At 37.6% G+C, this 26,037-nt stretch overlaps 2 protein-coding genes across 4 annotated transcripts in view; one reads left to right on the forward strand and one right to left on the reverse strand.

Annotated features, from left to right (window-relative positions):
* PPAT (phosphoribosyl pyrophosphate amidotransferase) overlaps positions 1 to 26,037 on the reverse strand; it is a 34,547-nt gene that overhangs the window by 4,557 nt on the left and 3,953 nt on the right. Inside the window, exons 1-9 of one of the 2 annotated variants that reach the window (XM_043448550.1) lie at positions 10,711 to 10,869; positions 9,368 to 9,434; positions 5,728 to 5,934; positions 4,617 to 4,729; positions 4,368 to 4,513; positions 3,647 to 3,719; positions 2,748 to 2,899; positions 1,938 to 2,065; positions 870 to 1,091 (exon numbers count right to left, since the gene is read on the reverse strand). In XM_043448550.1, coding sequence (XP_043304485.1) covers positions 870 to 1,091; positions 1,938 to 2,065; positions 2,748 to 2,899; positions 3,647 to 3,719; positions 4,368 to 4,513; positions 4,617 to 4,729; positions 5,728 to 5,931 — 1,038 coding nt within the window. In that variant the 5' untranslated portion in view covers positions 5,932 to 5,934; positions 9,368 to 9,434; positions 10,711 to 10,869. Of the gene's footprint in view, positions 1 to 869; positions 1,092 to 1,937; positions 2,066 to 2,747; positions 2,900 to 3,646; positions 3,720 to 4,367; positions 4,514 to 4,616; positions 4,730 to 5,727; positions 5,935 to 9,367; positions 9,435 to 10,710; positions 10,870 to 26,037 lie in introns of those variants that run through there. The other variant, XM_043448548.1, reaches the window with a different exon arrangement.
* The window catches only part of PAICS (phosphoribosylaminoimidazole carboxylase and phosphoribosylaminoimidazolesuccinocarboxamide synthase), a 38,983-nt gene continuing 24,015 nt past the window's right edge, over positions 11,070 to 26,037 (forward strand). Inside the window, exons 1-5 of one of the 2 annotated variants that reach the window (XM_043448539.1) lie at positions 11,070 to 11,451; positions 15,338 to 15,424; positions 16,903 to 17,334; positions 22,358 to 22,429; positions 23,616 to 23,681. In XM_043448539.1, the coding sequence (XP_043304474.1) occupies positions 11,070 to 11,451; positions 15,338 to 15,424; positions 16,903 to 17,334; positions 22,358 to 22,429; positions 23,616 to 23,681 (1,039 nt within the window). Of the gene's footprint in view, positions 11,452 to 15,337; positions 15,425 to 16,902; positions 17,335 to 18,695; positions 18,760 to 22,357; positions 22,430 to 23,615; positions 23,682 to 26,037 lie in introns of those variants that run through there. The other variant, XM_043448540.1, reaches the window with a different exon arrangement.

Here is a 26,037-nt window from a genome sequence, read left to right on the forward strand (position 1 = left end):
TTTTCTCTTCTAACACTTGAAAGGAACTTTTGCCTACCTCTTATTTTACCATTTTATTAGTATAAAGAAAACAACACCTACCAGGATATAATTAAAAAAAAAAAACAAAACACCTTACTATTACAAATAGCTATATTTGTCTACTTTTCTAAATCTATCATTATTTTCTGACTTTTGTCAGGAAAATTTACAAAGCTATAATCAGTGTCCACATTTACTTTTTACCTCTCTTATAACAGCAAAGATTTCCCCATGTTTAGCAGTCTGTATAGTTTTTAATGGTTGCATTGTATTTCATCATACTGATGTATCAATTTACCAAATTATTTCCTGCTGGTAGATATATAAGCTATTTCCAGTTCTTGTATTTATTTGTGTCTTATTCCTTTTTTACTATAGTATGGGTGCTGAACTAACTTTACACTTCTTTGTCTTCATTACATGATTTTCACAGAATTCCAAAGAGATTATCATAATCATAACCAGTCATTAAAAAAGGCTAGAAGTCTTAAGCATAATTATCTTAAGACTGTCATACTGCTTTCTATATCGTTTTCTCCACAATGGATTTTATTTCTAAATCTGATCAACTATTAGTAAATGACACATCTCATTTAGTAATATGAATTATTGAAGTATTTAGTTAGAATAAGCTTTGCGATGTGATAATATAACCCAATGTGTCAAATTATTACAGCAGGACTGCTTCTACATCTTCATAAAAAAGTAATCAATAATCCCACAAATTTAAAAGTATTCTATTTTATGATTTGTTAGTTTCGAATTAGGTTTATAAAAATTTTAACATAAAATTTTACCGATTTTATCATATTGTAAATTTATAGGATAGGTGTTTTAATATTACTTACCTCTTTTGCACCAGATTCTCTGAGTAACTTGATTATGGGTGAGATGGTATTGCCTCTCACAATTGAATCGTCTATAAGAACAATTCTTTTTCCTTTAAAGTTGTCTGACAGTACTCCAAATTTTTTCGCAACACCAAGTTGTCTTAACCTCATGTTTGGCTGAATGAATGTTCTTCCTACATACCGGTTTTTACATAGCACCTCCACGTACGGAAGCCCACACTACCAGAGAAGGAGCAAACGGACAATGAGCAGCCATACATGGAGAGATCGAGGGCCCTGTCTTCTCTAGGTCACGCTTCCATTAGAACATGTGTGTAAAAACTTTAAATGCAGTTATAATTCTGAGCTCTCCATCATCAGATTATAATTTTCCTTCACTATCTAAACTGTAGGGAAGACAAGGCAAAAAGAAAAATTATCAAAAGTCTTCTACTTCGTGGGAAAAGCAATTCATTTTACTAGAATTTGTAATGTTTCTTTCTTATGTATTGTTATTTCTCTGTCTTGGAAGAAAATGCTAAGAATGTGAACATATGACAAAGAATAAATCACTATGAAAAACATCCACATATTGTATGCATATTATTTCTTTAGAAAGTTCATAAACTGAACTTCCCAACACAATGAATGTTGGGTATTATACCCCAGAATCACTATAATTATATAATCTACTTGGTTATGAAAAATGCAGTTAAGCATAGTACTAAGAACATTATACAAAATTTTAAAAATAGCTTTATTATTACCCATACTCAGCAGGAAACAATACACCAGTGGCTTATGAGGGTACTTTATAATAAGTAAATATTACCACTAAACTCTATATATAGTATGATGATATCTTTCTAAAATGAGGGGATCATTCTCCTAGTCTTTGGGTGAATTTTTTGTGGATCTGCTAAAAACAGTGCCACTAAATGAAAAGGCTGGAAAATAAGTAACTCTTGTAAAGAAACACTGTCTTTTTCCTTACTCATAAATTGATGAGTTTCTCTTTATATACATGGATTTCTAATCCCAGTGCTAAATATGCAATTCACTGTGTGTTAAGGAAGAGAAAATAACCTTTGCTGCGTAACCGAGAGCGGCAGGTGTAGCGGATTCTGGGACCGTGCTAACCAAATCTGCATCCACGGGGGCTTCAATGGCCAGCTGCTGACCACAACGGTATCTTACTGTGTAAACCATCTGGTCTAGAATATTTGGAAAAGGAAATAGATTTTTACTTAGTATAATATAGCCCAGCACATCATTATTGTAAGAAACTAGCTTGTTCGAACGCTATAAAATTGAGTACCAAAAGAAAAGCAAGACAAAAAAACACTAAAGTGGAAACACATAAATCAGGGGGAATTCACTCTTTAAAAAAAAAAAGAAAATTAACCTTGGGATTTCCCTAGTGGTCCAGTGGTTAAGAATTCAACTTGCAATTCAGGGGACGAGGGTTCAATCCCTGGTCAGGGAACGAAGATCCCACATGCTGCAGAGCAGCTAAGCCCATGTACTCTGGAACCTTCCTGCCACAACTAGAGAGCCAGGCTGCTGCAACTAGTGAAGCCGGCGCGCTACCCCAAGAGAGTCCACACACCACAGCAAAGGATCCCACGTGACATAATGAAGGCCCGAGGTGTCACAACCCAGACCCGAAGCAGACAGATAAATATAAGTAAGTTAATCAATTAATCAAAAAAATTAACCTTAACACATAGCTAAAAATCATAATCTTTACTCCAAAAAGGAAAAAAATCTGACAGTCAGAGGAACTGTAATCTTTTCACAACATATATCTGTGCCTTCAAAGCCTTTGGGCCCAAGTACTTTCTTGTTTCAGTGAGATAACAGATTTATGTCACTAGTTAGAGATATTTTACTTACCTTCAAATATACTATCTGGTCTTGCAAAATAAACATATTCAAAGATGCAGAAAGCCATTGCGTTTCCTTCAGACCTTGGTATAATATCAAGAGTTTGGACTTTATGTCTGGATATTTCCACAATTTCTCCAGGCAAGACTTCACGGTAATATCTTGGGAAACAATGATAAAGGAGACTTGAAGCAAACCAGTCCTTAAGGCTAATTATCTATTATAAAGTGCACAGAGTCCCTTTCCTTACAAAGGAAAAAGGGTTCAGTTTAATAGAAAGTCTATTGGCTTTAAAAAAAATATTCCTCCAACAGTAATTTCTATAAATCTGCTACCCTACACTTGAATTTAGAATTAAAAAAATAAAAGTCCTGCATTTTGTTGATTTGTAATGGAATGAAGGTTAACGAGAACATTTTTATCCAGGCTTAAATTTTTTTGTTCATAACTATTCCTTGTTGCGGAGCTTCTTCCCTTCTAAAATAAGTCTCACGGTATTTTGAAAACAAGATCCCAGGTCCAGGATGAGCAGGTACTGCTGGCACGTCAGGGTTTCCCTAGTGGTTCTGGGGTAAAGAATCTGCCTGCCAATGCAGGTGACATGGGTTCCATCCCTGGGTTAGGAAGGTGCCCTGGAGAAGGAAATGGCAATCCCCTCCAGTATTCTTGCCTGGGAAACCCCAAGGACATAGAAGCCTGGTGGACTACAGTCCATGGGTTCACAGAAGTCAGACACGACTTAGTGACTAAACCAGGACATGAATGTCAGTGCAACTGCTGAGCACAATGTACACAAGAAACTGCATTTAAAAGCATGTGTTCTTGCAGACATCAGAAGCAAAACTTTCATGTAAAAACTTTTTTAATTGATATGGAAAAGTTGTTATGTTGAATGATACAAAATTTACCTTGCACCGATAGATAAAAAGCTACAAGATTCTGAAGACACCACCCATCCTTCTGTTTCTGATGGTTTTTTTTCTGTAAATCACAAGACAATTCAGTTATTGAATTCAAGAAATTTAAAAGAGGCTACCTATTTCAGGAGAACAGTTAAACACCAATTTTATAAACAAAAGTTCTCATACACTATCCATGACTATGACTTTAAGAACTCCTAGTTTGACTAGCACCAAAGATAAGATCGCAAGCTTCCTTCAAACAAAATGACTTCCTGGCTTGAATAAGACATCTGACAAGTCAAAAAGAAAATCACTGAAATCATATTGCGCAAATGAAAAAGCTGGGCAAAGGATATGAATAGGCCGTTCAGTCAGGACAAAATAGGAATGCCCATTAAATATATTAAAAGTGGCTCATCCTCAGAAATACTCAAGGAAATGTACTTTAAAAACTAAGTGCCAAGACTTCCCTGGCAGTCCAGTGGTTTAAAAGTCGGTGCTTCCAATACAAGAAGTACGACTCCGATTACTGATCAGGGAACTAAGATCCCACGTCCTACCTGGAATGGCTAAAAAAGAGGGAAAAACTATGTGCCACTTTTTTCTTTTTATCTAGCTTTTTTATTCAGTAAGTTCCTAATGCCTAAAGATTTCAGGGTGTGCTATAGTAGGACAATGGCTTGGAAAAGCATTATGAAATTATTGTATTTCTTTTGAAGTTCATTACCTTTATCATTTATATCAGAAATAGGAATAAGACGGCCAATGCATAGAGGACGATTTCCATAGGGATCTCGGACTGCATAAATCACATCTTTGTGCATTATAAGCAGAGAGTATGCTGTGGGTGCTTCTTTCATTAAATTTTTAATCCTGGAATCAATTAAATAATTCAGTGAATAATCTTCATTATAAACACATGCAAGACAAAGGTCACATTATCACAGCTGCAAGCTCAGTCTACTTTTACAATTACCTTGCTACCCAGTCTGGGGTATCATCTTGTTCCTGAGGAGGGGTATAAGCCAGTAGCTGGGTGATCATTTCACTATCAGAACTTGTTGACAGACCAATACCATGACGCAGAAGCTATTTGGAAAGGAGAAAAGTCACAACCGTTAGAGGGGAAGCTTCAACTCTCCCTTCACCCAGCAGCCTGCCATCACAGAAAGATATCAGATATTGTGTGGATGATGTTATAGAATCCTGCATTCTAACCAATGGTAGGTATGTATATCTAATAATATACTAATAAATACTGTATATCTACTGCTGGAGGCAATGGGAAGTCTCTGAAGCTTTTCAAACAGGAAAAAAAAAGTGCTTTAGGAGGTATACAGGAAAGCCTTTGAAAACTAAGTTTTACCCTGCAGTGGGTAGGTCGGGGGCAGATGGAGACAGCAGGAGGGTTTGGGCCTGCGGTTCTGACTGTCTCAGGCCAGTCCTGACAAATAGGACACATTCCCCATAAGAGTGGCATGCTGCAGTAGGGACTTTCCACCGGTTTGCCCCTGCGGTGACGGTGGCCCCCCACCCTCACTGGTCAGCCCGGATGCAGTGAGATGTGCTGAGATGAGCCGAGTGCTTGCGTTAAGGGGTTAGGTCTAAAAAGGTATTGTTTGGAGTTGAACTTTTGGTGGTGATCTCTAAACAGTGAGTTTTAAAATAATGTTTACTTCATATTTTTATTTTTGACTGAATAAAAAATTTGTTTTCATTTGGTAGCAAAAAACTGTATTATTACAATGACAATGCCAGAGCCTAAGAAGAGGATAGGACACAGTTCTGGGAATAATTAAATCAATTTTCCAAATCACCATTCCAAAGCAATGCATCAGAACCACCTGAGGGGCATATTACACTGCAGATTAGGCGACCTCATTCCCACCCCAGACTCTGGGGGGAATATCTTAGAATTTGAAATGAGAACAAGTACTCTGGGTAATTCTGTTACAGTTGTCCTTTGCAATTAGGTAACAGGTAGCAACAACTAGATAATACACTTTACCAAGACCCTCCATACTTCTTTTCAATAATTTATCACAATCATGAAAAAAGCATTAAAAAAAAAAAAAAAAAACCCTTACCTTTTTCCTTAAGCGAGCAGCATTAACTAATTCACCATTATGTGCCACGGCTATTTTCCCATGAAGTGTTTCAACAACAAAGGGCTGGCAATTTTCTAATTCACAGTTTCCTGTAGTGGCATACCTTGTGTGTCCAATTCCAAGATTTGAAGTATATAATTTCTTCAAATTGTCTTCAGTAAATACGTGATTTACGAGACCCATTCCCTTCAAAGTCAAAATAAAAGCTCATCTTAGGGAAAAAAACACTAGTAGCACTTTTATAAGCTTCTGCTCAGACAATTCCAAATTAGAAAATGCAGTTCACTTAATTTCTCTGTGGTTCAGAATTCTAATCTTCAAAAAAAAAAAAAAAAAAAGACTAACCTAATTGTAAGAACTGTGAAGCATTAAAATATATACCTGAGGTGGAATTCATATAACAAAATTAATCATGCTTGTTTTATAACATTGTTGTTTAGTCACTAAGTCGTGTCTGACTCTTTTGCCATCTCATGGACTGTAGCCCTCCAGGCTCCTCTGTCCATGGAATTCTCCAGGCAAGAATACTGGAGTGGGTAGCCAACCCGTTCTCCAGCGGATCTTCCTGACCCAGGGATTGAACCCGAGTCTCCTGCACTGCAGGCAGATTCTTTACCTACTGAGTCACCTGTTTCATAAGATACTTCTTGATAAAACATTGAAGAACAGATGTACTAAATGGTTAACATTTGTCAACTATAATAAACTAAATTATAATTTTAAATTCAAAGTATGTTAAAGTATTCAAATAAATAACTTGTCTGAGTCAATCTAGCAAATTATCAGTGGGAGAGAAATGCACTGTAGAAGAAAAAATAAAAACGTTGACCCATAACAATACAGGCTTGGACTGCACAGGTCCGCTTATTCATGGATTTTTTTCCAATAAATAGATCAGAAAAAAATTTTGGAGATTAGCAATGATATAAAAATACAGTGAGCCATGTAGCCTAGAGTAAAAAATTTAAGAAACTGAATATGTCATGGATGCATAAAACATTTGTAGATACTAATCTATTTTATCATTTACTACCATAAAAATATACAGAAACCTATTATAGAATGTTAACATTTATCAAAACTTATGCACACAAAAAATACAAACCATAACTGGTGCTATTTGCTTTTTCAAAAAATGTAAACAAGCATAAGGGTGCAGTATTAAGTAACTGCATAAAATGAACTGTAGTCCAGACTGCACTACTGAAATTATTTTGGAGCCACCTCCTGTTAATACTGTGGGGAGTTCAAGTGTTGCAAGTATCCACTTGAATGCAAGTATGTCATCTAATGTTAATCACCTCTGGGTGAACCACTCATCTCTACATCAAGTTGCTTACTGCAGTGAAAAGCCTCTCTCCCAGCTACTGAGGATTTTCCTTCGTGTTTAGTGCGATACTGTAAACCTTGAGGGACACCCTGGGACTCACACAAAGCGACACTCGTGACACTGCAGTGCCCTCAAGAAGCAAAGCCGTGACTTCACAAGAAAAAGGTGAACTGCTTGAGGTCTACTGTAGATTGTGGCCTACAGCTGTGGTGGCCCTGCCATTTCAAGGTAAATGAATCCAGCATACAGACCATTGCAAAAAAAAAAAGAAAGGAAAACACATGTTGCATTGTTGCAGAAATGCAGCTCTTAGGTGGGTTCAGGATTGCCATAAGAAAGGCATACCTATTAAATAAGATTTGAGAAAAAGTGTAGTTATTTAAATGAGGACAATGCAAAAGGAAGGTGAAGGATCTAAAGCTGGAGAATTAAATGTTAGCGAAGGATGGCTGGAGATTTTTAGGGAAAGGTTTGGCTTAAAAAACATCAAGATTTAAGGCCAGAAAGGATGGACTAACTCTCCTGTTTCATGCAAATGCAGTAGTGTTTCTAATTAGGACTGCCCTTAGATGTAAGTTGCGAACCCCTGAACCTTGAAGGGAAAGGACAAACAGCAGCTGCCAGTCTTCTAACTCAGGACTGAACCATAAAGCCTGCACAACATGAACTGTTTTTCTGGATTGATTGATACCATTCATTGATGCTTTATTCCTGAAGTCAGGAAGTACCCTGCCAGTAAAGCACTGCTTTTTAAACTTCTTTTGATATTGGGCAATGCCCTTGGCTACTCAGAACCCCATAAGTTCAACAGTGTTGAAGCCAAGTGGTCGAAGCGATCTGCTTGCTCCCAAACACGACATCTCTAATTCAGCCCCGATTGTAGGGGGTCATAAGGACGTTCAAGGCTCATTACAGTCTTATGAAAAGGACTGTCGGTGCCATGAAGACAACCCCAACAGAAAGAACGGCATGAAAGTCTGAAAGAATTACACCACTGACGATGCCATTGTCGTTACTGAAAAGGCTGTAAAAGCCATCAAGCCTGAGACGAAGAATCCATGCCAGAGAAAACTGTGTCCGGACGCTGTGCGTGACTTCACAGGATTCACGGTAGAACTAATCAAGGAAATCACGAAGGAGACTGCGGATGTGGCAAAAAATTAAAAATAACTGACGCAGATGAGTGCTTTTGAACCACTGCCAGATGATAAGGAAGAAAACATGAAGAAAGCAGTGCCAGAAAACACACTGACATCAGACAGTCCAGCAGAAGGGTTCTGATTATTTAAGACTGCTTTTGACTTATTTTACAAGATAGACCTTTCTATGGCCACTAAACTAAAGCAAATGGTAGAAGGACTGGTATCGTACAGAAACATTTTGAGAGAAATAAAAAAGCAAGTACGTGAGACAGAAATTACGATGTATCTGTCAAGTTACACGCAGTATGCCCGCCCCCAACCCCACTATCTACTTCCACACCCGAGACAGGAAAACCAACCTCTCCTCAGCCTACTCATGAACCATGACTACTAGGATGAAGAACTTTATGATGATCCACTTCAATTTAATCAACAGTCATTAATCATCATATTGTATAGTTAACAAAGTTATCTTACTGTGGGTGTGTGAGAGGTTTTGTGTGAAAATCCAATAACCATATGGTAAAAACCATATGAACATTTTTGTGTCAGTACCATTACCGTCACCTAAGCAGTCAATGTGTAGAAGATTATGTGCAAGACTGGTGTTAAAGTAGATAGCCCATCCTTACATTTGGCATAAAGTAATGATATAACAATTCACTTATTATGTATGGGCTAGGCAACCAAAAAGCAATCATATTGCTATTCCTTTGTTATCAATGCATGAATTGTTATCCCCTAAACAGGAATTTTTTCACATTATCTTTTCATTTTTGATGTCTATGTTAGCAATATGTATACCATGTACAGTGTTCTGTACCAACTTAAGACTATACTAACACAGATACCAACAACTTATATTATAAAAAGTCAACATAAGCTTATTGTATCTACAAAGACAGTACTGTACTATAATTTCTATTCCTTGTGATTTTAATAATATTTTCTTTTCTCTAGCTTACTTTATTGTAGAACAATATATACAGTACATATGACATACAAAATATGTTCCTATACTGTTAAAGGATCAACTATGCTTCTATATACAAATTATTTTTATTCAAAGTTCCCCCCCCCCCATATACTAGCTGTCTTCTGATTATTGTTACCTTTATCATCAACACTTTTCAATGTTTAAAGATACCTTGTGTGTTTTGAATGTTGGTATCGAATTTCCATCACTGGTCACAATACCAGCACTCTCCTGACCCCTGTGAATATAAAAAGGTGTCAAACTGTTAGATTTACCCCATTGATAAATTTCTTTAGTGAATCTTATGGAACATACTTTTCTCAGTAACATCCACGAACTCAGTCTGACAACACGTTAAATGCTGCCAGCAGCAGGGCCACTTCCATCATGACGCTGACAATGATTGGAGCAGCAGACGAGACTGCGTTATGCCTAATAAGCCAGGCACTGTCTTAAGCATGCACATGAATGATCCAATTTATTAGGCTTTCAAAACAATCCAACGAAGTAGTAACTATGATTACTGTTCACATTTTACAGATAAGGACAACACTAAAGAAACAAAATTAACTCATCCAGTGTCACACAGAGAATGGTGGCATGGCCAAGATTAGGACACAGACAACCTGATTTCAGACCTTGTACTTGTAACCTCTGTAATAGGTGACCTCTAAATAAGGTTGAGTATGTAGATATAACGTAAAAGCCCCAAATAAAATGGCAGGTAAAATGTCTGTGGGTACTGGAATCATAAAATTAATGTTTTTGTTTTGTTTTGCTTTTTTGCACTTCCCAAATGTCTTCTGACAAATAACTACCTCTTTTTTCATCAGAAAACAAATGCTGCTTCAAGAAGCCCTGAGCTGATCAGGCACTCTATCTCATTTCCTGACTTAGTGCTATGAGGTGAGGACACAGAGAAAGCCAGAGCTAGGCTTCCAGCTCAGCAGGGTAACACACTGGTAAGACTTTAAAGGGTCTGCACCACAGTGGAGTATAAACTCAAAAGATAAACTAAAAGCTCCACTTTTAGTTTAACAATTTTAGCTTAACAATTTTTAGTAGTTCTGAACAAATGCTATAAATACTAGATGTTTGTTAACAAATTTTTGTTCCAAAGAAGAGGTATCAGGGTAGAAATAAAAATTAAATCTCAACCATATATGTACATATACATTAACAATTACTAACATGATTTATTTTGTAGAAAGGTTCTTTTCTAAAATTATAACAGGCATTTTAATGACGAGAGAAACTACAACATTAAATGCATCTGCAAAGTAAAAATCTAGAAAATTAAAAGTGAAGTAATTTTGCTAAATCACCAATGCATTAAATACTGTGAACTATTATGCTGAAAACAGACATGCATAATACTATACATCCTATACAACTGAATAATTTGTGACTTAAGATTAATTTATTTAGTGAAATCATGTGGTCTTCAGTTAACCAATGTCAGAAGAACTAAGTGATTCATATCAGAGGGAAAAAAAATAACCTTAGTCACAAACCTTTACCGTAGAAAGAACCTCTGCCAACCATTTCCAAAACAAACAAGCAAAAAATCAACAATCACATAGTAAATTAGAAATAAACAAACACAAAAAAAGGTTTTCTTTCCCTTTTGTCTCAAGGGTAATTTGTCCTTTAAAGCTGAAATGAGTAACCTTAGGGATCTTCTAGGTCCAGGCTTCTTTAATCAGGAAGCCTGCTTATTTGGCAGTTTCTCAAGTTACTCCCCTGGGGCAGCTCGAACCAGTTAAACTAGATCCCTTCAGCTCTGCACGGCTTATTGACAACCAGCCGGCTGGTTTCCTAGGAAACAAAACCTTGGCTAGAAATAGTGAATCATTTCCAGGTCACTTTCAACATGGAGAGTGGAGCAGGAAAGCACTGGACTGAGGAAGAGGTTAAAGCTTTGCTAAGTGTCTGGGCAGAAAAAAATATACGAGAACAACTTTATGGAACACTGAGAAATAAAGGAATATTTATTTACATTGCTAAAAGGCTGCGAGCACTAGGAGTATACAGAGATTGGAAACAGTGCCGGGCAAAGTACAAAAATCTCAAATATGAATACAGAACAGTTAAATATGCCCACAACTCTGGAGACAGCTCTAAAACTATGAAGTTCTTTCATGATTTGGATGCCATCCTGCAGTATGAACCTGCCACACCATTCACAGAGGAAGATGCAAATGACAGGTGCCTGGCAACGCTGAGCCCAAGTACAGCCCCAGGGACCACCGAAGGTAAAAAGAAAAAGTACCCTTCTTTTGTTTTTACCTAACAAACTGTAAGAGAACCAGACTTCTGAGTCCATATGATAAATATAGCCTGAAATATCAAGGTTGAGAAAAACAACTGACCTGTATGTATATGCTATTTTGCACAAGGTAAACATTAATTTTAAAAAAATAATTGAAATAATGCCACCATTAAAAAAATCTGTTAAGTAAAAAAACAAAGACATTAAAATGGTACCATCTGCTAATGCCAACTGCTCCTTACTCCTGTCTGATATGGTTTTTGGCAAATGGATTGGGTTCTGAGAGTATTTTTAATCTTAATTTTATGAGTACTGAAAAATATATATATGTATTGCTCAACTGTTGTTTTCCCAGCTCCAAAATAAGACAGAACTTTCTGCTCTGTATTAATGTTCCCACTTTCCTAAATTTATAAACAAAAGCACTAAAATACTAGTAACTGATAAAAATGTCATTGCTAGTTTGGAAGAACATCTCCATTTTAACAGAAAGTAAAACAAATGGATTTGGCAGGTTAAATTATTTATGATTAAATGCTTTAAATACTGACATACCTTGAGGATATTGTGCATTGGGTTCTAGATCTCAGCAATAAAGCAAATATCCTGACAAAGCCAAGTCATACAAACTTTTTGGACAGGGAAGACTGGCGTGCTGCAGTCCATGGAGGTGCAAAGAGTCGGATATGACTGAGAGACTGAACTGAACTGAATACATATAAAATTTATATCACACTATAGTCTAAAAAACTGTACATACCTTAATTAAAAAATACTTCATTGCTACAAAACACTAACCATCATTTGAGCTAATAGCGAGTTGTAGTAGTTTTCATTTTTTAAAAAAAATATCTATTCATTTATTTTGGCTGCACCAGGTCTTATTTGCTGCATCCATTATCTTTTATTGCAGCATGTGAACTCCTAGTTTCGGCAGATGGGATCTAGTTCTCTGATCATGGGCAGAACCCAGTCCCCCAGCGACTGGACCACCAGGAAGTCCCGGAGTTGCTATTTTTAAGGGCAGAGTTGTTTAATTCAAACTCTGTGCTGTTGTGTGTGCTGAGTTGTTCAGTTGTGTCAAAATCTGCGGTATCTCCTGTTGTTTCCCCCTCACATACAGTATAATCTACTACCTCCTCCCTGCGGCACAGCTGGTGGGGTCTTAGTTCCCAAAGCAGGGACTGAACCCAGGCCCCGGCAGTGAAAGAGCCAAGGCCTAACCACTGGGGCACCAGGGAACTTCCTACAACCAATTATCTTTTGTCCAATTAAAAATTATCCCAGTAGGATAGACTATCAGAAGTTCAATTTCCGGTCAAGGTGTGGGGTATGATTACTTTGAAACATATTACTAAAGTAACTTCTTTCCAAAAGAACTGTACTTTAACAATGAAATGTCCCTTTTATAGAACAGGGGGCCGGGGCAGGGGGAGAGACTTTGCTGATTTAATAAATAATGGAGTATGCTAATCTGGGGCTTCCCTGGTGGCTCAGTGGTAAAGAATCTGCCTGCCATGCAGGAGACCAGGGTTCAATCCCTAATCGGGAAGATCCCTTGGAGAAGAAAATGGCAACCCACTCCAGTATTCTTGCCTGGAGAATTCCATGGACAGAGGAGCCTGGTGGACTATAGTCCATGGGGTCACAAAGAGTTGGACACAACTAAGCGACTAACACTTACTACGCTAATCTAATAAATACATATATAACACATATATAACACTGTATGCAATCAATAACTGTTTACTTTGCATTTGTTTAATTAAAAGTGCTGTGGAACATTTTACATATATTTACTCAATTTTATGAACTGACTGTTCATGTCAGTTGAGGTCTTAGAAAAATTTGCATGACCTCCTTTCACCTTATAATTTTGGCTGATTTTTATTTAACCCACAAAAGTAAAAAGTTTTAACATAGTCAAACAGCTTCTTTTCTAAGGCTTTAAGTAAAGTGAATGAAAGTCACTCAGTCATGTCCAACTCTTTGCAACCCCATGGACTATACAGTCCATGGAATTTTCTAGGCCAGAATACTGGAGTGGGTAGCCTTTCCCTTCTCCAGGGAATCTTCCCAACCCAGGGATCAAACCCAGGTCTCCCATGTTGCAGGCAGATTCTTTTACCAGTTGAGCCACAAAGGAAGCCCTTCTAAGGCTTAGACAGCCCTTCTTTCTCCAATTCTGATTCATTTATGACATCTTCTGATTTTTCTATGGTGGAACCAGCAGAATTTTTACTGGTATATGGCAAAAAGAAGGCAAAGAAGTGAATGTGTGTTTCCTACTGTTGGGATCAACTTGTTTCATGCAAGGGGCCCTCTTTCAAGGACAGAGGATCTGGTCCCTTTTGTTAAGCCTTGGGAAAGGACTCTTAAGAGGCTTCATCTTCTAAAAACTATAATCATCCTCAATCTCAGAATACCCTTGGCCTACTGCTTCTGTATCACATTCCTTCAGTGACCAATTTCCACTCTTTCCCTTTTCTTACTGTATACAAATGCATTAAGAATAATGATTTAAGGGTTTCAATATAAAATCTCCACTGTGTGGGTCCCCTGCATATAATTTTGGGATTCTTGCTAGGAATGATCAACCTGAGGGAAAAAAATTCCCTGAAGAAGGTGGAGAGAGATATTTCTTTTTTGCCCTCACCTGTATGTTCAGCTCTAAGATCTTATCAATAAACAGAAGCAGGCCCTAAAGCAGATAAAAGAATAGTAAACCCTACCTTTCCTTGCTGTTCTCATCAAGCTCAGTCAATAAATTACCTGATGTCAGTATGTCAGTATCTTTTCTTCTTCTCTCTAAAGAGAGTTCTTATGTAATTTAAGATTTTTATTTTCCATATTCCCAACTAAATCAAAAACATTCCCTAACTGCAACTTAGCCTCAAATAATTGTGAAACTCAATTTTAAAATGACAATTTTTAAAATTATGTCATGTACTTTGTGCTAAGTCACTTCAGTCATGTCTGACTCTGTGACCCCATGGCCTGCAGCCCACCAGGCTCCCCTGTCCAATGGGATTCTCAAGGCAAGAGTACTGGAGTGGGTTGCCATGCCCTCCTCCAGGGGATCTTCCCGACCCAGGCAGTGAACCCATGTCTCTTATGGTCCCCTGTGCTGGCACGTGGGTGCTTTACCACAAGTGCCACCTGGGAAGCCCTTTTAAATTTATGTAACTATGCCACTTGAATAATTATGGGCTTCCTTGTAGCTCAATCGGTAAAGAATCTGCCTGCAAAGCAGGAGACCTGGATTTGATTCCTGGGTTGGGAAAATCCCCTGGAGAAGGCAATGGCACCCCACTGCAGTACTCTTGCCTGGAAAATCCCATGGATGGAGGAGCCTGGTGGGCTGCAGTCCGTGGGGTCACTAAGACTGAAGTCGGACACGACTGAAGCGACTTAGCAGCAGCAGAAAAACATGTGGTAATGACATAATCAAGGAGGGACATCTTCATCCTGTAAGGTTGGCAGGGTTCTTTTACCGTATTGCAGGATTTCTCTTTCACATTACTAGTATCACTTAAAGGGCCTACTATGTTGAGGTACCTAAAATACAAAAATGAAAAAATATCTCACTTTAAAGACACAGTTTAACTTGAAAACTAACTGCAACCATCCTCAGAAACTTCATTCTAGGGGATGCTCAAAATGTCAACAGAATGGAGGAAGTTAGATTTCTCTTTATATACATAGATATTTAAACCATATTATACCACTATTATAAAAAACATCTATCATAAATCTATGATCCTTCATGCATACGATCAAATTCAACTAAAACTATTAGCGTTATCAGTTGTTAACCCAATTTTAATTTTCCTTGGCATTTATTTCTAAAAGGAATCCTCTCTTTCCAGGCAAAATGTCAGTTACATCAGAAGACAAGGAAGACATCTCAGGAAATCCTTTACTTTTGGTTTCTCAAGTCAGACCAATGGAACTAGGTAGGTATGGTACAGTCTGTTCAAAAATATAATGAAACTGATCTACATCAAATTGGAAAGTAAGACTGATACCAAATCTGAGAAAATGGGTGATTTTTTTCCTGGTAGAAATACTTTGGAAATATTAGCTTCAAATCCCCAGTCTTTATGCTTTAAATATAGTAAGGAAGCAGATGGCCAAAATTACACATAGTAAGTGTGGTACTTAATATAGCCTTCAGCTATCCTGGAAGCTAAGAAAAGCAGAACTTTACATTTGAAAGTAAATAATATAAAATCCATAATGAAGTCAAGGATGATTTTATTCACCCAAAAAGTCAACATAAGTCCCATTCTTGCTTATAAATTCTTACTGAAAGTTAATGCAAGTGAGGAAAAGTGCTCACTTGATTTAAGATGAAAAACATGTTAAATTTAAAACATCTTTAAAAATTTTTTAAATAAGAACATCTTAAAATTAAATTAACATTTAAGATGAAAAACATCTTAAAACAAAGACATTAAATACAGCACAAAATAAAAGCACCTCCATACCCAAGTAAATACTATGGTAATTTTTTTAATGACTAATTTTATAGATGCTGAGGTCCAAACCACCTTCTTATTAAACATGAAATCTGAGTAAAATAATATGGTTGTGAAATAACCAATATAATGTCAAGAAATGCCATTATCATAAAATGAGTTGCAAAACTGTGCAGAGATCTAACACCAATTTATTAAAGGATTTATAACTAAGTAGAGACATTCTGCCTAATGCATTATGAAATTTCTGGCACATTTCTTTTCATTAAAAGGATATAATACTTCACTTAAAATGGCATTTGGTCTTTAACCAATGGGACATCTTTTATTTTCACAAAGAGTTAAGAAGCACCGATTATTAATGTGCTTCCTCTAAGCCCTTCATTCATGAATAGTCTTGGCTCTCAGTCCTGAATTGCACACTAGAATCACAATCTGGGGATGAAGGATGGGGGCAGTGGTTTATAAAGGCTTCAGCAGGAGATTCTGACATGGAGCAAACGGAAGTCATTAGATACAGAAAAGGCATGGGGAGGAGATAAATTGCTCACACTTATGGAAAAATTGTCTTCAACAAGCTGTTTTATACATAATTATATTGCTTTAAAGAAGTAAATATTACAAAATTATATATTCAACTTTCACTATACACTGACATTAATCCCACATACTAAAGGAGCAGAATGGAAGAGAAAGAAGTGCTAAAGAAGAAAGATGATCAAGATGTAACTAATTAAAAAAACAACTTTATTAAAGTCAGTCACCATCACAATAAGGAACAGAGTCACGTTCTGTATTTTGATTTCCCAAGTAGTTTAAGACAAAAGCTACACTGTAATTTGCATTCCATCTCCCATAGAGAAAATTACTGTCTTTAGTAATGTTGCATCCAATTATTTACCTTGTCTGATATATGTAACCCATGGATCTCTTTCCCTCCCCACCCAATACAGGTGACTCTACAGCAATATTGGAGCCCCCTAACAACCCAACTGTCATCCCAACTGTAGCAAATGAAGGAGGAAAGCACTGGACTGCGCCAGAAGTCAGGGCTCTAATAGGCATCTGGTCTGATCAAGGGATACAACAGCAGCTAGAGGGCACAATGAGAAATAAACGGATATTTGAACAAATTGCTGCCAAGCTCCAGAAACTTGGAATAGAGAGAGACTGGAAGCAGTGCAGAACGAAGTACAAAAACTTAAAACATGAATACAAGATTGTAAGAATGGCTAGAGACCTAGGCGTGGCTAAAAGCATGAAATTTTTTACTGAGTTGGATGCGATTCTGGGACACAAGAAAACAGAAAACTCACAACAGGAATCCCAAGATGAAGAGCAAGCCACAGGATGTGCCCATGTAAAGATGGAAGAGGATCAGACAGGTAGGCAAGCAAAGAAAAGTAATCTTAACATCATGCTACCATATAAAAAAATGTCAATAACCTGAATATAGTCTAAGGTCAATGGCAACCCACTCCAGTACTCTTGCCTGGAAAATCCCATGGACGGAGGAGCCTGGTGGGCTGCCGTCTATGGGGTTGCACACTACTTAAGAGTCGGACACTACTCAAGCGACTTAGCAGCAGCAGTCTAAGGTAAATAGGTTTTACTAAATGAGATTCAACAAGCTAACTGCTCAATTTATCATGAAACAGATTTCATGCAAATTTGATCAGAACACAGAATGGTGTAGAGTTATACAAAACAAGAAAAGAAAATTGGATTTCTAGAAGTTTAGAAAGACCAATTTTACAGAAGTAAAAATAAAATTCTTGATGGCAGAAATTCAAAAAATTTTTCATATCAGTTGTGGTAAAATTGTGAGTAAACAGAAAAAATGCATTGAAAAACTCAGAAAAATATAAAACCTGTGAGAATGTGAGTTCTCCTAGGACACATCATAAAATTCTTCAAAATGAGTTTAACCTAAAGAGTTGAGATGCAATGTACACAAAGATATGACTGCATGAAATAAACTGCACGAGTTCTAGGCCAGGAGTTGGGAAATACAAGTCCTACCTCCGTCTCTGTGGAACTCTGAGCTCAAGAGTACCTCCTTCAGATTTGCAATGTAAAATGGTGGAATGGGTGAGATGTTATTAAAGACCTCGAGTGGCCACAATGTTTCTAGATCTTAATATCAGCCTTAAATGATACAGTCTTAATTCTTTTTTTTAATTTTTATTCTTAATTAGAGGATAATTACTTTGCAATATTATGATAGTTTCTGTCATACATCAACATGAATGAAGTCCTAATTCCTAAAAGTATGAGTGGGAAAGAGAGGGAAATGACAAAGAGTTAGGATTGGGAAATGGTGGTGAGAAGTCCTAAAATGTTTCACTAGTAGACAAGGAAAGAACTGGTCTGCTGGAGAACTATACATCTCCCCCATTGAAATTAAAATGTAAAATAACTAGTGATCAAGTAGCCCAAAAGCAATGGCATGATTGTGTTCATACAGTAACTATTGGAGATGCAGGTGAATATAATCTTGTCAGTTTTATGTAAAGACCTAGTTAGACTTATAACACCAGATGCTTATAGAGACCTAAGACTAAAATATGTTTAACGATGGGGAATCTAGAGAAAAATAAACAACCACAGTTTTTAGTATCAAGTTCACTCTAAAAGGGAAAATACTATATTAGAGCTTAAAATACAGTTCTAAAAGTAAATAAAAAACACACCACCATATATCCCACCGTGTTCATACAGTTATTGCTGGAGATGCAGCTAAGATGACTTGGTCAGTAATATGTCAGAAGACCTAAGAGAGACATATATGAGACAAAGCCCTTGCACAGGTAAAACAACATTCTTGTTTTTATGTGTGTGTATGTAATGCAATGCATGTTATTATAAGGTGCTGTACAGACTCAACTGTGTCACTCCCAAACTCATCTGTTGAAACCCCAATCCCCACTGTTGCTACATTTGGAGATGGGGTCTTTGGGAAAAAATGAGGTTTAGATGAGGCCATAAGGGTGAGGCCTGCAGCATTACCATGGTTTAATTTACTTATATACATTGGGCTTCCCAGGCGGCTCAGTGGTAGAGAAACCGCCTGCCAGTGCAGCAGAGGCAAAAGACGTCGGTTCGATCCCTAGGTCAAGAAGATTCCCTGGAGGAGGGCAGGGAAACCGACTCCAGTGTTCTTGCCTGAAAAGTCTCACAGTCAGAGAAGCCTGGTGGGCTACAGTCCATAGTGTTGCAAAGAGTTGGACATGACCGAACACACACACCCATCATATACATTATATAACAGCCACAACATCTAACATGCTATTATAAGAACATATACAAGTATAGCATTATACAGTATTGTTGAATAATATTCACATTTCCAAAATGCAGAAATGGAAGGTGGAGATTATTAATGACAGTGAGGTTCCCTGTGGCTGCTGTTCATAGCAGCATCGGCATCATCTAGGAACTCATTCAAAATGCAAATTCTTGGGCCTCCTCCAGAACCAGAAACTGGGGGTGAGTTCCAGCAGTCCGATATGTATCTCGGTGATTCTGACACATGTTGAAGTTTGAGAACCATTGCCCTGTGGTGTAGGGCACTTAGGGTGTGTCTCCTCTCTGATAGTTTGCCTTTTAGACAAACCAAAATTGAGGGCAGGGGGGTGACCAAGCTCCTAAGCGGAAGCCTAGCCGTCACAGACCTTGTGCTGGTCTTTCAGTCCAAAGTTTCCCGCAGCATCAAAAAGTTTAAAAACCAATTCTGATCTGGAAACCAGGTGCCCCACAGTCTTGGCAAACTTCACTTTAAAAGCTCAATGGGAGAAAAGGAAAGCGGCTAGAACACTGACAGGTGAAAATGGAGAGAAATTACGGAGACTAACCAAACAGGAACGTGCAGCTGACTAGTGGGAAAACAAAGGTAAACAAAACTCTGTGCTCCTAAGGATTCTAAAGGAACAACTGCAATGACCCTTTGTCACTGGAAGTTAAAATCAGATTACCACATACAGTGTTTAATAAGAAAGAAAGATTTTCATGAAAAAGTTTACAAACTTTAGAATATTTTTTATGATTTTTAAATCCTAAAACATTTTTAAAGATTTTTCAAAAAAATTCAGAAGATTAAAGCTTGTTAGTCCTCTGGAGCACTCACTTAAATACAACATCTCAGTATAACTTCTTTTATGTAAAGGGAAAATATTAAGCCAGATGTAAACTGACAGGTTTTAAAAAATGGTATGTTTACATGTTAGTATGGAATATATCTAGAAAATATGAAACAGGATGTTTACAGTCATTCTAGAAATAATGGTATTTTAAACTTCCAAATAAATATAAAAGTAAAGGTATAAAACCACATAGATCCCAGCAGCTAAATATGTAAGAAAACACTTTATATATACTTTGTGATGCACAAGTTGCTAGTCCACTACTTGGAAGACTGTTATGTTTAGCTAAAGACATGGATATCTATCTTTAGGGAAAAATCAGGTCAATAGTTAGAGGTCAGCTCATTTTGTTTTTATGTGCTTAGTCGCTCAGTCATGTCTGACTCTTTGCAACCCCATGGACTGTAGCCTGCCAGGCTCCTCTGTCCATGAGGATTCTCTAGGCAAGAATACTAGAATGGGTTGTCATGCCCTCCTCCAGGGGATCTTCCCAACCCAGGGATCGAACCCAGGTCTCTCTCATTGCAGACAGATTATTTACCATCAGAGCCACCAGGGAAGCCCATTTTGTTTTTATAGATTTTTACTAATAAATATTGTTATCGGAGTTGTCATTGCTCCATATTGTTAACATTCACACTTGGTCATAAAACTGATCTCCCCAAATGTAACACTTTACTATCTTAAAAGTATACTAAGCATCTTTTTTTTTTTTTGTATTTCAAGGAAAAATCCAGCTAAAGCTATGGACCCCCACATTCTGGATAACTAATTAGTTTCCAACTTAGAACCCCTGGAGGTTTTGGTTTAGTGTTATGTTGTACAGTGGATTCAAGCTCCTGTATTTTTAGAGAAGATCATCAAGCATAGCCAAGGTGTCATGTTTTTAGAGAATAAGACCAGCAGAGGGCTGAAAAGAGTTAACACATAAGATTCAATTTGATTCCAGTTGGGAGAAAATTAGCTACTTTGAGTAAATTATCACTTTAAAAATGTATGACCAATGAAATATGAAGAAGCTAATCACTGGGAATTATCATAGAAGACTTAGGCTCTGTCTATTACAATAAGTAAAAGGAAATGATATCTTGGTATCTCTTATTTTCTTGAAGAGATCTCTAGTCTTTCTCATTCCATTGTTTTCCTCTGTTTCTTTGCAAAGTGAAGGCTTTCTTATCTCTCTTGCTATTCTTTGGAACTGTCCATTCAGATGGGCATATCTTTCCTTTTCTCCTCTGCCTTTCTCTTCTCTTCTTTTCTCAGCTATTTGTAAGGTCTCCTCAGACTACCATTTTGCCTTCTTGCAAATTTCTTTTTATTTGTGAAGGTTTGATCCCAGCCTCCTATACAATGTTAGAAACCTCCTTCCATTGTTCTTGAGGCACTCTGGCTATCAGATCTAATCCCTTGAATCTATTTGTCAAACATGTCCTTCATAAGAAGATGAGGTTACCCTGATGTACATCTTCACATACCCACTGCAGCAATATGCTTACAGCCCTCCGTCTACACTTTTGCCTCAAGGTTTATTAATACAAACAATTGTCTAATTGCAGAATAATCATTCCAAGTAACTATATAGACACCTATACTTAATAACATAGAATTCTTTTTTAAAAATGTTCCAGTGTATAGGGAAGTACAGCTGAGACAAAAGACTACCATAACATTGCTATACTTCAACACAGCAATCCAACATACACATATGAGGAGGAGCTTTCCCCAAATTACCAACAGCGGGGTTGTAAACATCCTGAACATAAACTGGTCCACCAGGACAAATTCCTGTTATATTTACCACGCTAAGCATTTTAATTTCCTTAAAATGTTAATCACTGTCTGCTTAATACCTCAATATGAAGACTGCTAAAACCACCTAATCTTAGAGTCTTATTATTCCTTTACAGGTATTGCAGTAAGGATTATTCTTAGTTACAATGAGGACAGAATGAAAAAAAGAGCAGCATTAAAATGTAACAGCGAAAGTTGTTAAACAAATTAGGTCACAAAGCACTTGCGTCCTTTCAAACCAAGCTTCCTGCCTTGTGACTTTTAAGGCAGACTACTTTCCAACGCTGTGGTGTTGGCGGTGAATCCTCTAAGGCCACCTTTAAATTTGGTTCAAGATGGCAAATGCTCTTGGCTTTGAGGTTACACTCTTGATGCTGGGATCCAGGCTGACCACGTTTTCAGTGCAGTCTTCACCTGCCGAAGTGCATTAGGGTTCTGTGAACAACATTTAAATTACTACTCTGTTTTCTGACAGAGGAAGACACTGCAAGTAATGCCTCAGATGAGGTGGGCGGCCTCACAGCGCCACACGGTATCCCTGGGTCAGGTAAGGGATCTAAATTGTTGAATTTCAAATGTTCTTTTGATTTTTAAAGTCTAATATATACCAGTTGAAGTAGTTATAGGGAAGATCTCTACTATGTATGATCCCAAATGCCTCATTATATTGAATACCTGAGTTAGTAGAGTATATGGTAGGGGAGTAAAGAAATGTCTATTCCTACTTCTTACTAAAAAAAAAAAAAAATCTGTAAATACTGAGACACTCTGTATTCATAAATATGCAATCAAGGATACCTGTTGATGAAAAGCAGCTAAATTACTCTCACTAATATTGGGGATTAGTCTGTCTTATTTTAAAATATTTGAATATGAATGTATGAAAAAAATTTTGATCCTCATATTGAAATTATCAATGCTTTACGTCAGTCCAGTTTGCTTTAAATGAATGATACTGAAATACAGGATGTATCTAAGTTTGAATAATTGTGAATCATGTTGATTCATAGGAAATCATATTCCTTTAGAAGATGCTAAAGTCATTTACAGATTATAACAGTGAGTGACACAGGCTGGAGAAAGCTGGTGTGACAAGGCGGTCAGGGCACTTATAAACATATGGCCTTATGAAAAAATTAAGCAAGTGCTGGAACGGGGCCACAAGAAACAAAGAAATATTTGAGGAAATTGCCAGAACATTAATGCAGTTTGGAATAGACAAGAGACTGGAAACAATGTCATACCAAATACAAAAATTTTAAATTGTGAATACAGAGTTTTACAAAAGAAAAATGTCAACCTTCAAAGAAAAATGAGATTTTATGAAGAAGTTGACGGCCTCCTAAGACAACCATCTCTCAGAACTGCCAAATGGAAACAAGGTTACCATGTAACCTTGGAATTAGACTTTTTAAAGTGAAAATTTTATAAACTTTCCTCTTTGCATTTAACTTAGCAAAAAATTCTTCAATAATAAATTCCTAACACTATTTTATGTTCAAATGGTTCCCTAAATTATTATAAACCACATACCTATTAAGTGAAGGATTTCAATTTCTTTTCAAATCTTTCCTAAAGATTTAGGAAAGATTAGTACCAAAATATTCCTAATTCTTGAACTCTTTCATCTGTCCAATCACTTAAATGTTCTGTGTGTACTTGAATGCTTGAAAAGTAATGCACTTTTAGACGATGTCATATAATGACTCTTTTCCTATGTTCTCTTGTTTAAGAATTATTTGAAAATCATACCAAAAACCCAAGAACTTTGAGCATCAAGAGAAAAGCACTTGAAGATGGTAAGAGTCTGAGATATACCAACTTTTCCCACATTGATTAAAACTGCTGTAGCTTTTTCCTGATACATGTTTATTCTTGTCCTTGACAAATTGAGACTATTGTTTACGAGCTGTGTGAGAGCAAAAAATGCTGAAAAATTATTTCTTTCATAGCTTATTAAGCGTGAAAGTAACAAAGTAAACATAAACTTTCCCACCTCAAATTTCTGCACAACTATCTATTCATCGTTCGCCTTTAACTTACACTTTTCTGTGATTGCCATTAGAATACGAGGATGTAAAAGGAAACCCCCCACAAACTAGTAAGTTCTGAATTTTGCTTTTCTCCAAAGGTAATTAACAATGGCTATAACTTTTTAGTAATTCTACAAAAACGGAGAAGCCAGCTAATTATGACGCTGTCATTACAAACCGACCCACTATAAGTTAACAGGTTACTCACAATGTGCGTACAAGCTGAGGGGCTTCAGTCGTGTCTGACTGTGTGTGACCCTACGGACTGTAGCCCACCAGGCTCCTCTGTCCATGGGATTCTCCAGGCAAGGATACTGGACTGGACTGCCATGCCCTCCTCCAGGGGATCTTTCTAACCCAGGGATCAAACCTGCGTCTCTTACATCTCCTGCATTGGCAGGCAATGTCTTTACCACTAGCACCACCTGGGAAGCCCAACCTAATGTAGTATAGCATAAAGAAAAACACAGAATATAAGAAAAGGCACTGGTCTGAGAAACAGAAAACCTAATTTGTCCAGTTTCTCTTTACCCTTAAAACTCAACATGGAGCAAATGACTGCATCTCTCTGGATCTCTAAGATAATCCAACTTTAGCATTTTATAGATTTATAATTGATCTAATTGTTTTGAGTTCACATAAATAGTTGAAGACCTCAAAGTGAAGACACCTGTGCACCAACCACTCAACTCAAGATATAAAACACTACCAGCAAAAAAAAAACAACAAAAAAACCACTACCAGCACCCTAAACACCCCCCCACTTCATTAATTCTCCTGTTAGCCCCCATGCGTGCATGCTAAGTCGCTTCAGTTGTGTCCGACTCTATGGGACCCTATAGACTGCAGCCTGCCAGGCTCCTCTGTCCATGGAATTCTCCAGGAAAGAATATTGGAGTGGGTTTCCATGCCATCCTCCAGGGGATCTCGCCAACCCAGGCATCGAACCCGCATCTCTTATGTCTCCTGTGTTGGCAGGTGGGTTCTTTACCACTAGCACACCTGGGAAGCCTGTTAGCCCTCATAAAAGTTATCAATGTTCACTACCATAGGCTAGTTTTATTATTAGAATCATACAATGGTCTTTTCCTTTAGTATGTATTTCGTAATGTCAAGCTTCTTTCACACAGCATTGTTTGAGAGTCATCCATGATTTTACTTGCAGCAGGAGTCTGTTCTTTTTTGCTGCCATAGAATATTCCATAATAGGAACATACATCCCTCTGCCTTCTCTATCCAATGTTCCCAGACTGGGGCTACTCAGAATAAGGTTGCTCTACAAATTCCTGTGCATGTCTTCCAATAAACACATGTATGCATCTCTGTTGAGTACATACCCAGCAGCGGGACGCAGGGCCACAGGGTATGCATGTATCCAGGTAGTGTTCTAAGCACGTTACATGTCAACACATTTAATCGCGACCACCACTCTATGAGGTAAGTGATCCCACTATCCCCATTTACAGAGGAGGACATGGGGGCATGAACAAGTCGGCTCTGTTGAACCAGCTGCTCTGCTCCCTCTCCGTGGGGGCAGGGACCACGTCAGCCTTGTGTCGTACAGTATCCCTAGTGTCCACCACGGGGCCTTGCATACACACAGGAAGAGCTCAACAAGTATTTTTCGAATAAAGTATTAGAGAAGAGCAGGACTCCACTCTCCCCAACCCTGCCCAACAACACTTATATCTCACGAAAGCTGAAAATTTTATCCTCCATTTTTTGACATAAATTCCAAATCAGATGAGTTGCCTCACGTTTTCCTTCTCTCAATGCCCTTTAATGCATGTGCAACTGAAAAGGGAAACTGCTAAGGATTAACCACACGTAAGTATCATTCCCAATGCACTGAATTTGTGCACCGGACCTTTAAAATATATAAGTCTAGCCCAACAGGTGAGAAACAGTCAGAAATTCGGAGACTTTCCCAAGATCAAACTACTACTAGGAAACCAGGTAGACTTCAAGTCTTCTGTTAAAGAGGCTGTTCCCAACACTCAGAGGCTTGGGCAAGAGGCTGTTCCCAACCCAGAATGACAAAGCAATAGTACCTTAAGATCCTTTGGGGGATAAGGCACTTTTCCAACTAAGGGAATGTAAAACACTAGCGGAATGTAACTTG

Source organism: Cervus canadensis, chromosome 26 (assembly GCF_019320065.1).
Source record: "Cervus canadensis isolate Bull #8, Minnesota chromosome 26, ASM1932006v1, whole genome shotgun sequence".
Classification (NCBI taxonomy): domain Eukaryota; kingdom Metazoa; phylum Chordata; class Mammalia; order Artiodactyla; family Cervidae; genus Cervus; species Cervus canadensis.